This window comes from Condylura cristata, unplaced genomic scaffold (assembly GCF_000260355.1).
Source record: "Condylura cristata isolate star-nosed mole 26May11 unplaced genomic scaffold, ConCri1.0 scaffold00026, whole genome shotgun sequence".
NCBI lineage: Eukaryota > Metazoa > Chordata > Mammalia > Eulipotyphla > Talpidae > Condylura > Condylura cristata.
The window spans coordinates 19,262,848-19,277,883 of NW_004567127.1; the positions used below are offsets into that span (position 1 = coordinate 19,262,848).

Below are 15,036 nucleotides of genomic sequence, written 5' to 3' on the forward strand. Positions count from 1 at the left end.
TTGAATGTCTTATTTTGAGATTTTCCTAGTTATTTTTTGAGCATATATGTGAATTGTCTGTATATATATATACTCATTTTAAAAGACCAAAAAATTCATATGCTATAGAGCTGAATTCTGTTATTCACCAACCTGAGCTAATGTCTACTGCATTACACAGCATGCCCTCCCAATAATTTAAAATCCCCAATTTGTATTTTAGTTAAAAGGGCAGAGGAAATGCAATGCAGACTTTGAGTTTCTGTATAAATTTCACTGCATTTTTATAAACTTGGAAGTTTTCTGTAACACTGTATTGATCAAATAAAGGACTCACTGCTATCTAAAATTTCATAAACGCCATTAAAAATTCAAAATCGATATTATACTGAACCTTAAATGTTCAATAGTTCAAAGAGACAGTTTTTATATTAATAGCACACAACAGATGAAACTTAACAGCAGACATCCCTAGAATACCAATGGCAAGTCCACCAAGATACATACGAAATTACAGATAAGCATTTCTTTCACTGTTTTCTTGTGCAGAGGATAACATTTATAGAGGAAATAGGAACTCAGCTGGTGAATTTCAGATATCATCATCATCTTCTTCATCCTGAGAAGATCCTGTCTGGTTGGATGCACTGGCTGATGCAGCAGCAAGCTGAGCTTGCTGGGCAGCTTGCTGCATTTGAAGCCATTCCTGTTGAGCCAATTCTGCTTGTTGCTGTCTAGCCTAAACACCAAAAAACATAGAAACAGATAATTTTTTTTTAAAAAACTCACAACACATATATGCACACTTTGGTTATATGTACATTAAGTCAATTGCGCATGTGGTCATTATCAAATTTGGGTGCTTTCCAATCACTGCACATCTAGAGAACATGAACTCTAATATTCTTTTCTGTCAACCATATGGGTCTAAAGAGAGTTTCCAAAACCTGGTTCTTATAGATGCACCTTTTGTGTCACATAATTTATGACTTTTAGTTTAAAGAAAGAACGTGAAAAGGTTAACGGAAAAAAGTTCTTTTTGGTTCATTACCCTGTGCTCCTACTTTTGGTTTCACTTGATTCTTCTGTCCTTTCAACTTACAAAAGTATAAACACTTGTCAATCAAAAAGTTATGTTTGCATTAAAAGTTCTCTAATTTCAGAACATCTAACTCTTAAGGGAAAACACTGTATATGAATGCAATAGCTACGTTAATAGCTCTTTTGTGTTTCTATCAGTTTACTACTCTATACTTAATTTCTCTCTCCCTGAAATATTTATACATACATATACACACATATCCTTTTCCACATACACACTAGTAAAAAGACACTCATCTAGCACTCATCTAGGACTGAATTAAATGGGATAGCTCAAATCTACTCACATGTTATAATCTCTATAAAAATAACCACAAGACTTTAGAAACCAAAATGGATATATATATGAATTACATTATACAGGTACAATAGCTTAGAGGTCCTTTCTCAATTTACATTCACTATAGCAATATCGTAGGCTCCTTTCCAATTTGGTTTCATCCAGTAACAGAAAAACTAACAAATACACACACACAAAACCCCAAAACTATTCTTGAAAAATCATATTTCGGCCCTCCCTGGTGGCGCAGCGGGTTAAAGCACAGCACTGAGAAGCTAAAGCCACTTCCGCATGAGTTCGATTCCCGCCTGCCCTGGAGGTGACCACATGGTGTGACAGACCTCTCCTGACCCGCCCGCTGCTCCCCTCAGTAGTGTACTTCGTCGATCTGCCTGTTCTGTTCCCCACTGTCTCTGGTGAAGTCTCTCACTGCCCCTGAGCCTCTGGCTTGTACCCCAGTTCTGTATGCACAAATAAATAAATCTTTAAAAAAAAAAAGAAAAAGAAAAATCATATTTCGCATCAGACCCTGCCAGAACAATGCTGTTTTTCCCTTTCTGTTTTTTCCCAAATCTGTTATTTTATATCTGGTTCACATCCTCCTTTATGCCTGACCAATACCTAGTTATCATTTAAAACATAAATCTCTCTTGACCATTGTAGGTCACATTTTATGTTCATTTTCATATGTCATAATTCGTTATGCATTTATCTATCTACCTATCTACTTTATCTACTCTAAGTATATGTCTTTTTTCTCCATTAGACTTGAGAGAGAGTGCTTTCAAATTCATTGTTGGGTTCCCAACATATGGTCCCTGATATTTTTGGAATTTTTTTAATGAGATAACAGTGATGCTCAGCATAATCTCTAACATTAAGATTTTACCATATACATTCCTAACTTTTCTTTATAATCTGTCATGACTTTATCATCCAAACATTTTGAAAGGAAAACTCTAGTCGGGCTATTACCAGACTTAAAACAATCATTTAATTTGCTACTAATTAAGTTCAAATTTCGCAGGTTGGATTTTAAGTTCTCTAACTTGCTGCCTGCCCCAATCTATTTTTTTTTTTTTGTAACATGTATTTTGTGCTTAGCAAAAAACCTTAGGACATAAAATGTTTCCCAAAAATACCTTCCTCAGCATTTGCACTACCTTTACTCATACTGATAGTTACTTTATTTGAAATTTCCTAATTTTTCTACTACTGAAACTCTATTCTTTCTTCAAGTCAAATTGAAATACTGTTTTCTCTAAGTTTTTCCCCAATTCATCACAGTATCAGTCAGGGTCTAAACAGGAGGTAGGTATGGGAACAGAAAGACGGGAATATAAAAGTATCCAAGTAACTGAAAAGGAACCAAAAAAAAAAAAAAGGGAAAGAAAGAACATTATGAAATCATGAAGGTGGCAACCACTAAAAGCAGCCACCACCTGAAAATTAGGGAAACAAGGGAAGATCCTCAAATTGTTAAAACTTAAGAGAAGCAACTCATGGAACTGAAAACCCAAAGGGGCATTGATTTGATGGTAGTAGTATCTGAGTCTGGATGAGAGCACCAACATTTGAGACCCATGTCTTTGAGGAAGATAGATACATGTTCAGGTTGGCTCTATGAGTATTAGTGAAACCACAAACTATGCATTCTTGAATGAAAGAAGCACTGCTAGTTTGCTCACAGGAACTCTAACAGAAGTAAAAGAAAGGAACAAGTGCCTTCCTCCTCTTCCTCCTCCTGTCTTGAATCTTCCTTTAGATGCTCCTGTGGCATCAGAGTCTTAAGAAAGAGGGAAGTGAGCTAGAAAAAGCAGAAATGTGGTTTGTAGAATACAAGACCCAGTCACAGAGCCAACATGGAAGAATGAATTTCAGGTTGAGGCAACTGCTTAGTAACTGGCACATTCCTACACCACCAAAATCTAAAGTGCTATCTTTGTACTTCAGATCTTCTATATCTTCATGAAAGTAAACTTCAGGTTATAGCTATTAGTGTTTCTATAGTATACTTCCCTGCAAAGCAAAAACTTTGGAATGTAGAAAATGGCTATTCATATTCTGCATATGGCAGAAAAACACAGAACTCAAAAAAGACTAAGAATGCTTCACAGTAAATATTCTAAGAGTTCTAAGAAAATAGTAACACAAAGTAAATATGTGAACTTAATCAACCTAAGAATAGTTACTCTGTGGACTTATCAACTCTACTTAGGTTTACTTTAGTGGCTTTAAAAAAGTCAAATAAGGGCCCTCCCTGGTGCCACAACAGGTTAAAGCACAGCACTGTGAAGCTATCGCAGCTACTGCAGTATCAATTCGATCCCCAGCCTGGGAGGTGACCCACATGGTGTGGCAAACCTCTCCTGACCCGCCCGCTGCTCCCCTCAGCAGTGTACCTTGTCAATCTGCCTGTTCTACTCCCCACTCTGTCTCTGTTGAATCTTCTCAACCCCTACACCTCTGGCCCATACCCCAGTTCTGTATGCATAAATAAATAAATCTTCTTTTTTTAAAGTCAAATAATTTCGGGCCCTCCCTGGTGGCGCAGCGGGTTAAAGCACTGCACTAAGAAGCTTAAGCCAACTCCTCATGAGTTCGATCCCCGCCTGCCCGGGAGGAGATCCACATGGCATGGCAAACCTTTCCTGACCCGCCCGCTGCTCCCCTCAGCAGTGTACTTCCTCCATCTGCCTGTTCTGCTCCCTGCTCTGTCCCTGGTGAATCCTCTCACCCTCCGCATCTCTGGTCTGTACCCCAGTTCTGTATGAATAAATAAATCTTTTAAAAAAAAAAAGTCAAATAATTTCAATTTCACACAAGTTTTATTGAAGAAGCACTTGATCTCATAGTTTACTCAATGATCTGCAAAGATATGGACGGATTATATTTAATATTTACTTGACTGAAAGATGCCATAGCATCACATCAACTCCCACACTTCCCTCTGAACATAAAAGTATTTATATGCCTTAGGAAAAAAATCACAGCTGACTGATACATTTTACTTGTATCCATAGCCATAAATTAGAAATTGCAGAGGTATTTATTCTAATTTTCTTCTAAAATGTAGGATATCAAAGAGAGATAAGTAGGAATACATTTTCTAATTTACTTCTTATGTGGATTTCCATTATGCTTTAAGTTTTTCATTGCTATGTACTAAAACAACTCATTTACAATTATACTCATTTACAAATATACAACTGAACTCAGGCCAGAGATAGTGCTGAGACTTAACACCTAGGCCACCAGGGAGACCTCCATTACTCCTTCTTTGTTACCTCATGTTCATATGAATTATAGCAATCTTTGTATGCGTTCATGCATGCCTCAAAGACTTCTCTCTAGTACTAATCTCATAGGTTGTTGGGGATTAAGTGAAATAATACAGGTAAATACTTAGCCGTATGACTGACATATAATTAGAACTCAAAAGATGTTCGTAAGCTTTCATTTTTCTTAGTTTAAATGGCAGCTGACAGTGCCCAATAACATTAAATTTCAGATGCTTTTTTAAACTACTCATTATGACTACAAATACAACAGCGATAGGGCTTATCTGGAAGAGATTACCTAAACTGATACTTCCCAAGTATAAGCTACTAGAGGAATTGGAAGGCAGCTGTGCTCTCCTCTATATCACCAACAGTCCTGCTAACGCAGTAACTGGTGGGAAATCTCAACTTTTCAGTTCAACTAAAAAGTGCCTTATAATTTCAAAATAAGCCACAATATAGTACAGAGAGAAACAGCCTCATCTTCTTCCCTTCATTTTTAAAATAAGAGGTATCAGTCTTTGATGCTAATTATTCAGAAAATGGGTATTAGAACTGTAACAAACAAGGAGAAAAATTTCCATCCTTTCTCTGCTCCATTCACCCTTTCACATTTTTTCAAGATTAGAATGTTTTAAAGGTGCATTGAAGATCTAGTTTAATATATATAATCTAGTTGATATATTTTCTAGCTAGCCCATTGTTAAGAATGTTTAGGTATACTTTTCGTGCTTGTAAATAGTCATTCCATCTGAAAGAACAGCAAGGTAAAATCTTAGCCAATAGTCATTCCATCTGAAAGAACAGCAAGGTAAAATCTTAGCCGTTACTTGGAGTTGTTCCCGTTAAATAGGTTGTTATAAACATTTGCTTTTATATGTAAAGTGAATCACTGGCTAACCAGAGGCAAACTAGCCAGATCTAAACATCAGACTGACTCAATCACAGGAAAAAATTGCTTCGTGTACAAAAGTTGATTTAGGAAATGACTTCAGAAACCAGTATTTCTGTTAGCAAAAAGGATAGGGCTCAAATTAAAATAATTTAAAATGCATTAATTACCTTTGCAAATAATTCCTGTTGCTGTCTCAGTAACTCTTCCTCTGGAATGCCAAGATTTTCCAAACGAGAACTGGCCTTTCTTCTTTTTAATGCTACCGTCTTGCATTCTTGTAAGACTTCTTTTACTTCACTGATATAAGAGCCAAAGCCCAAACTTTCAAGTGCTAGGGGAAAGAAATGAAAACATGAAGGAGTAATAAAACATAGTTTTTCCCTCACCTATGAGTTGTTTTCTTTCTTTTTTTTTTTGAGAGGGAGCTTGTTGTTTTCTAACAATTTAACCATTACATAGTGATGGTTAAGAAAAATATTTATCAACTTGTTTAATATTAGGGAACAAATTATTTAGTACTTAAGTAACCTTTGAAGGCACAGGACTTAATTTTTCCTTTTCTTTCTAATTTTTTTTTAAACTATAGCATTTCCTGTAAGGAAAAAAAATCCAATGTAACATGTGGTTTTAGTAAGACAACATATTTTCTCCATAATCCTCACAGTAAATTAAACAGTCACTTTCTCAAAGAATTTTAAAAAGCAGAATACTTGGAATGTATTTATTAAAATATTTTGTACCATTTGGCTTAGAAAAAGTGGGTTGGTAATACATACTCTAAATTTTAATTGGATGGAATAAAAGAACAAATAAATTCTTTTATCCAATATACTAACAGGAAACTATTTTAACACAGATAAAAAGCACTGATGAAAATAACTTCTGTAATTCAGCATTTATATTCAGCCAACAAGTTTCCCTTGAAACTTAACAGGAAGCACTATAGTAACATTTCAAGAGATATGGCAGAAAAACTGGGTTAAAGGAACACTATTAAAGATTTAAAGAAGTATTAGAAAGTATTAGCAAAAAATTAGAAGTATTAGCAAAAAATTCTAACCCTTTATTTTTTTCACATTTAGAAAGAATATTTTACAGCACAATAATGAATGCACTCTCTTCTAAATATCTTCTGTAACCCAGACAGGCAAGGCATTATTTTTTGTTCACAGCATTTAAAATTATCTTTTATAGTTTTCTATATATTAGCTACTGCCCCAAAGGCATATTTTCTGACCCAATGATGAAATACAAGTGGTTAAAAACAAAAAGCACAACAAATGAACTTAGATCATCAGATTTGCGGTTGTTGAACTATTTTAATGAACCAAGCTGCCCTCAGTAAAGATGCCTTGAATTCTAATTTCAGGGAGAACATCAAATATACCTTTAGATCTACATTTCTATGTAAGCTGTGGCTTTCTATAGACATTTAAAATGATATATAACTTTATTTTAATGTTAGCTGCTTTTATCAATCTTCTTTAGGAACAATCTGATTTTAAAAAACAGTACTATTACTTAAACTACTATTACTATTACTAATGCTTACTACTAGATGCTTACTACTAGTACTATTACTTTTAACTAAGTTAACTTAATGTTCCCACCCCTCACAACACATCCAAAAATCTCAGGAAGGCATTATTATTCCAAGTTTTGTATATCAAATTAAAACCACCACATAATTCTTAATCTCAAGGAGCTTGGGGCAAAAAAAAATTAGGAAGCTTGCTTGAATTGACAGACTATTTTTAAAGAGCAAATGCTACAAGGTGATTTAAGTTAAACTCCTCCCTCCCCTTTTCTTAAAGGAGCAAACATAGCAGTATATTTTCAATATTGGCTGGACACAAATACGCAAAAATATCCAAACGAAGTGGTTTCCCACCATTTTCTAAAGAATCTGATTTCCTCTGTCCTACACCACGGTCCTCCAGGATCTAGCCCACCTGCCATCCCAGGTGTATTTCTGCCATTAAATACTCTTATAGTTCTGCTAAATTTGACTGCTCAGTGTTTCCAAACAGGCCCCAGTTCCCCACATTCATGCTGAAGGTTATTCATTCAAGATACAGATCAAACTCCATCTTCAAAGTAAGCTTGCTTGATCCTTCCAGACAGAAATAATCTCCCCCGTGAAATCGGATACATGAAAAATTTGAAATGTGGTTGTCACTGAATTTGTATAACCTTGGATACATTGCTTAATATCTCTAAGCTTCAGCTTTCCATCTCTAAAGTGAGAAATTTCATCTTCCTCTGAAGGTCCTAAGGCTGCCAGGATTGACCCCCAACACTGTCTCTTATTAGCTGTGTGACAATAGGTAAGTTTCTTCATCTCTGTGCCTCTAAAACACTGAATCAGGTTGCTGTGAAAAAGAAATGAGTATGAGCTTAGAATAGAGGATACCCCATAGAAGGAACAAAACTAAGTATTCATGGGTTATACTTTTATTAGTTTAAGGATTGTTGGTATCAACAATTAACCTAAAGCACAGCATCTAACATGAAGAGTATTATTTATCTTTTTTCTCTTCATGTTAAAGTGTACCCTAATTAAGTGTACAGAACCTAAATAAATGTAGTTATCCATTGTCAAGATGCACAAATTCAAGTTGAATAAATATACTTGTAAATAAAATGTTAAATTTATAAAATTAACAAATTAACATAGTAGAGGGGCCACTCCTCAAAATGTTATGAATTACTGACCAGACATAAAGAAAATTCAATTCAAAACTACAGAACTTAGGTTAAAATTTAAAACTAAACAAAAAACTTACTTTTAAAGACATTTAAAACCAAGACCACTACTTTCAAGAAATTTGTAAGTAAAATCAGGTCAATATTTAATAGTATTCAAAGTTGTTACATATAAATACCTCACTATCAATATATTAGCTCAAGAGGAATAGTCATAGGCTTAATTTAAAAAACTGCATTGATTTTAATACAAATTTTAGACACATTTTGGATGAGATGTCATTATAGTATCTTGCCAACAGGGAGATATTTTACATCATTTGCTTCCGTGTGGTAGTAACCATTCCGTTTTTACACAAAGGAAACTTCCAAGGTAAAGGAAATGACATCTAACTACGTAATATTCAGTGTACAACCATATCATATCATTCCATAAAGCATCATAGACTTGTATGCTAAAGACACCTGTCCCTGGAGGATGATAGGTGATTTTTTAAAAGAAGGATTGATTAGCTTTTTATAATTTATACAAAGAAACTCTGTGGACTATTGATGGCCCTAGTTCAAACACTCTTAGAGGAAAAGCCAAACAAAAAGAAAAAAGAAAAAAAATTCTGGGTTAAGAACACATGTAGGCCCTCCCTGGTGGCTTAACGGGTTAGGGTGCACGCACTGCAAGCCAGTTGTAGCAGCTTCAGTTCAATCCCCCACCCCCGGGATGGCTTGGCAGTCTTCTGTCTCCCCTGCTGCTCCCTTCAGCAGTGTACTTCATCCATCTGCCTGTTCTGCTCCCTACTCTGTCTCTGGTGAAACCTCTCACTGCCCCCTGCACCTCTGGCCTGTACACCAGTTCTGTATGCATAAATATTAAAAAGAAAAGGAAAAAAGGACATGTGTCGCTTGTTCCTCAGAGTTCTGCCTGCTACTCTGTTTGTGATCTGTCTTAAAACTATATCCAGAAAAATTCATGGTATATTAAGGACAGGTCTGCTGTGCCATGTGAGGATCAAACTCGTGCAGTGGCTGCTGAGAGCTTCATAGTGCTGAGACTTAACCTTTTGCACAGAATTTTAATACAGGCTTATCTTATTTTACAAAAGTGATATACTCCTGAAGTGTTTTGCTACTATTCATTTTGTAAATTACTTTATACTTCAAATGCTTGCTTTTCATCAAAAACTATAAAATAGTATTCTCTAATTTCTCTGTTTTCTATGGAGGAGAAAGGGTGGTAATGTAGTTTACTTAAAAATACTTTAAAAGGATCTAACGCCTTCTTGCCTCATTAGCCTGGCAAAGGTTTCTGAAGACCTTTAAGAACCATGTCTTCCCTGTTTTACAAAGTAGATGTGAAGTAGCTTTGAAATCAGAGGATGAGTGACTGTCACAAAATTGTAATGAAAATGAGAACCATCATGGCTGCTGGGAATCTGAACAACAAAAACTGAGAGCAGAGCAGAAAATCAAGTATCATTCACTTATATATTCTTAGGATACAGCACAGAGCCAACCAGATAGAAGTATTCAAAAGTAACTGTCAGGTAATTCAAGGAAAACAAAAACAAACTGTATAAATTTTAAGGAAAGTAACTTTGTGAAAAGCACAAAACTATGTACTAAAATGTACAAGGTAAATTACAGTGTCCTTTGGGGGAAAATACCAGTACAGATGATTATTTAAACAATATAATATTCTCATTTTCACTACAATTTTCGACAATCATTCACTCATCCTGATTTCAAAACTATTTCACATCCACTTTGCAAAATAGACTGTGGTTCAGGTTTTACAGTAAAGCTACTCAAAGTAGGGTTCATGGAGTTGTGCCAGAACAACTAACTTGTGAAGTCCATAAGTATGTAAATTTCTGTGAGCACTTAGGAACCTCCATAGCAAAAATGTAACAATAAGAGATGATAGCTGTGTAAACAACCAGTTGTTATCATTTTGTAATATATACATATATCAAATAATCATGCTATACACTTTAAACAATTTTTTATGCCATTTCTCTTAAAGCTGGAGTGAGGGGGTTAGAAACGTCATAGCAATCTGACAGCATAATTTTAGGTCTAATAAAAATTGAACTTTATCCTTCCTTCCCCCTTGTTTTTCTACGAATCCATTTCAATGTAGGTAGACTAGAACAACCCAATTTGCTAACGAAGTGAATCTTTGGAGACTTTTTTTCAAACTTTTACTACTTTCAGTTACTATTCTCGTAAATGTGAAAAAAAATAAGCAAGATATTAAAAATGCACAAAGAAAGTAGTATCATTTAAATATATATATATTTTAAGATTTATTTATGCATACAAGAACTGGGGTACAGGCCAGAGATGTGGGGGCATGGGAGGATTCACCAGAGACAGAGTGGGGAGCAGAACAGACAGACTGACTGAAATACACTGCTGAGGGGAACAGTGGGCAAGACAGGAGAGGTCTGTGCTGCACCATGTGGGTCAGCTCCCTGGCTGGAGATTGAACTCATGCTGCAGTGGCTGTGGATAACTTCATAGTGCTGTGCTTTAACCCGCTGCGCCACCAGGGAGGGCCCCTGCTTAAATATTTTTATTTACACTTTGGTTTTATAAATGGCAGCATAATATAAGGTTAAACATAGCAACAGACTTTCTGTTCTATATTTTAATTAATATTATGTACATTTTGAAAATTATAATTTATTGTAGCATAGTTCATGTAAGGACCTCAACTCTGACTGATTCCCAGTAACTGCAAATTATACCTGAAATCAGTGGTATTATTTATACGTAAGTGGGGTAACCTTACAATTTGCCTAAGGCCAAAGACTTTCCAGTACACAACTTGAAGCTCCTGACTCAAAGTCAATTCTTTCCATAATGCTGCAGAACATGTTAGAACTCATTGAAGAATATATGTTCACATAAACCAGCAATAAAATAAGACATATCTTTTGAAAGCTTTTAACTCCCTCTATTTCTGTATCTTCAACACCAAGTCTACTTTAATATACTCAAAATAAGCAAAACATTTAGCAATCACTTTTTAATTGTTTTGCCACATATTTACTGGTCAATGAAACTAATTCAATTTTAACTTGCATCTTACAAAACTGCCTCAAATACTTAATTTGCTCTGACAAGGTAAAGCAAAGTGGCAAGGTGAACTAGAGAAATGTCCTGAAGCAAAGTGAAGTTCATTAAATTTATTATTAAAAAAATCCAAAGTTCAAAATAAGAGAATTCTATCACTTTACATTAGTATTCACCTGGATATCTTTTGTTCCTATATAATGAAAGCTACCAGGAAAGTATTATAAAAAGTCTTATCTACATGGCTTACCAGCTTTACAGAGTTAGTCTGTAAAAACACACTTTTAAATAACACACAAGTGCATGTACACACACACACCCCCTAAAGGATGTCTTAAAAAAAAAAAACCACTCAAGACAAAAATTCTTTAAAATGATTAAGCAATGTGCAGTTAATGCATAAAATCTGTTCTCCCAACTGGGGGGGAATCTAGGCCAAAAATATAGGTCCTTATACACTTAATGGCAAAAATAAAAGGTAAATTCATAAATCTGTAACAGGTCAAAACAGGAGATGTAAGCCATCCAATGTACACAAAGGAAAATGGTCTTTCATTGGAACCTTCTGACTCACATGTTGATCTGAATTTAGAATATTTCAAAGTTGAGCTATTTAGTATACCATTTGCTACAGCTGCACTTTTATTCCATCATGTCAATCAGAAATCTAAATATATCCTAGAAAAGAATAAACTCTACCCAAGAAGACAGATTGTAATGTATTATTAGATTTTTGGAACCATACCCACTTTTGTGGTGTCAACAAATGTTTAGGCAGATCCTTTTGAAATCTTTTGCAATTTTCATTAGAAAGGCAATGTTGATAAAGATTTTTCTTCTTTTATATGAACTGTAGAAGAAAATTACAGCTATCTGTGTTGGATAATCTTGTGAAAGACTTATGACAACAATTACACACAGAATGCAAAAAATAAAAACACCAGAGGAAAAATAGACAATTTGGCTTTCATTTTATGTGACAGGGTGTTCAACACACCAAATGAGTAGAGGAAAAAAAATACCAGCTTTAAAATCAAATATGGATTTTACTAGGGACTTTGTTACTCCTTGTTTACTGAAATGGAATTAGCAGAGAAAATTTTAAATATACCTTACCTTATATCACTAAAGATCAAAAATGAATCATTCGATCCTTTTGTCAATATTGACAGTAACATATTGGATATGAATATAAGCAGATGGCCTCTCCACCTCAAAATAACAGGAAAGACACCTTTAAAAGTAAAATGGCAGACAACTACCTGTCTATCACAGTGATTAAAATAACCACTTTTTTTTACTTCAAAAGCAATGAAGAAATGGTTAGAAATCTGATTATAAAGGCAAGCTCTCACTTCAAAATGAATACAGCTTTTTCTTAAGAGCACATGTAAAAGTCACAGAACTTGATTTTCCAAAATACTATTTATTAGTGTTTCTCCACCCCGGAGACAAACTATGAGAATATGGTTCCATAAATGCCTGGACTGGACTAAATCCTTTCCAACATAGAAACTGTTGAAACTTTCCTTAGTCCTGTTCAGTAAATTTAAGTGTATATTCACCTAAGTGGGAATGGCAGCAGGGAAGACCCAGGGAAAATTCCATGGTGGGAGAGGAAAAATAGTAAAACAAACTCACAATCTTTTAGTCCAAGCTTCAAAAACCTATCTCCATTGAACAAAGCCAACCACATTAAAAAAATAAATAAATAAAGAGAGGAGGGAAGAAATGGGAAGGCGAAAAAAGGGGAAGAAAGGAAGGGGGAGGGAGAGAGTGAATGATCGAAGAACTTTCACCCTCGCAGAAAGGAAGTGGAGGCTTCGGTAACTTGATGAACCAGGGTCACTACACTATTTTCAAATCAGAAAGCATACTTCCTTTATCCACTGAAACTCACATCAGTAAGTGTCACAACCTTGAACACATTCATGTTAAGAATTTCTTCACTCCTGTATTCGAAAGAAATTCTTTCCTCTACACTGGAGAAAAGATGGGGAGGGAAAAAGCCCGCTGCCTGCACTCCGGCCGTAGGTTTCGGTCTAAATTTACATTTTCCAAGGGAGAACTTCTAGGTTCTTTTCCATTGCCACGATCTAGGTTACACTGCAGGCACGCAGTCCTTCAGTTACCATTTCTAGGTTCCACCTCAGACAGGCAAAACGGCCGCTGCTCTGGCTCCCCGGGCTGTAAATTGAGACCACGACTACTACCTGATCTCTGGAGGCTGTTACCGGACCTACACGCTTCCAGCCCGTAACTGTAGAAACTTAGTGAAGAGTACCACGACACTACTACATATAGACGTTCTCAAGGCACCGGCTGCTCCGAGCCCTCGTGGCTTCTCTTACCAGTACCGGGCAGGGAAACGAAGGCTCTGACACAACAGGTCACGCGCCCGGCAGGCTGTCCCCCAGACCCTCAATTAAACACTTACCCCACTCTTAGAGCTTACCTTGTATGACATGCTCTGGTGAGATGGTCTTCTTTTCCGATTTGTTGCAGATCTCGTTGGCTTCGGAAGATATGAGGTGAATGAATTCAGTGCAGCAGTTCACCACCAGCTCCCGCGCATCGTTGGCCACCCGGACATTTGGGAGAGTCTCTTTGATCATCTTATTGATAGCAGCTCTGGGTATCGTGAGATCATCATCGTTGCCAGAAGAGGAAGCCATCGTACCTTCCTATCTCTCACGCCCCTACTTTTATAAACCCAGCTCTGGTCCACTGCCCCACGGAGATCTTTTAAAAGGCCGCCTTCCGAGACCGATCCCGAGGCTCGGGAGAGTGCAGAATGTGAAGGTGGGGGGAAGGAGCAGGCTCGCTCGCGAGGGCGGGGAACACCCGTGTGTGTGATTTAGGGGAAGGCTGAGAGAAAAGTCTAAGGGCTGAGGATTCTGGGGACAGCACTGCTGAGGTCCAGGAGAGGAAAGCAAGGTGGTGTGGAAATTTGACCACTGGGGAACCACCTTCGTGTCTTCTCAGAGGGGCGGACGCTATCGCCTGACCAGTTCCCAACGGCGCCGGAGCAAAGGCAAGGTCCAGGGACACCGGCCTCGCGGCGGTACCCAGCGGACACCCAGCAGGCTTGGCTCTATAGAGCCGGAGCCCCCGCTGCCGCCGCCGCCAGCAGACGTTGCCGCCGCCTCCGCCAAACCATCCTTCAGACACCCGCGCCGCCGCCTCACAACATGTCGGACGCGACCGCTGCCGCTGCTGGAGCCCGGGCGGCCGCCTGGGAACGAGTAAGGGCAGAGCGAGGCACAAGGGGAGCGGTAGTGGCGGCCGCCGTGGCAGTTTAGCCCGAACGCAGACGGTGGAAGCCGAAGCCGAGGCAACGGTGGTCCCTCCAGAGGCCGGGGAAGAAGGTTTGCTGGAAGTCTCTCCCGACACCCTTTGCGCGACCGGAAGCTTCGCCCCCCCGATTCCCCTCCCTGCCAGACTGACTTCCGGGTGTGGCTGTCGCCCTTCCCCCACCCGCGACGGCGGGTAACGCCCATCCTCGCCGCCAACTGCTTCCGCCAGCCGCTTTCCCGACACGCGCCCGGCGATCTTGGCCTTTCACAGGGCTCCAGGTCGGGCGCGGGTTCGCCTTGCGGTATCCGAGAGCCCAGAGCTCGCGACTCGGGCAAGGGTGCGTGGGTGGACGAGCTGGGCTGCCAGGCTTCTGCGGTCCCTCAGCCGACTGGGATTTCGAAGCCCCTCCCCCGCCATGATCG

General features: G+C 37.9%; 1 protein-coding gene across 1 annotated transcript; it reads right to left on the minus strand.

Moving 5' to 3' along the window:
* Nucleotides 1-274: 274 nt before the first annotated feature.
* Nucleotides 275-14,712, minus strand: DR1 (down-regulator of transcription 1, TBP-binding (negative cofactor 2)). Its single transcript, XM_004689770.2, has 3 exons — nt 13,773-14,712; nt 5,704-5,867; nt 275-718 (listed from the first exon to the last, which is right to left on the minus strand). The coding sequence occupies exons 1-3, from the start codon at nt 13,990-13,992 to the stop codon at nt 572-574; spliced, it is 531 nt and encodes a 176-aa protein (XP_004689827.1). The 5' UTR covers nt 13,993-14,712; the 3' UTR covers nt 275-571.
* Between the last annotated feature and the right edge of the window lie 324 nt (nt 14,713-15,036).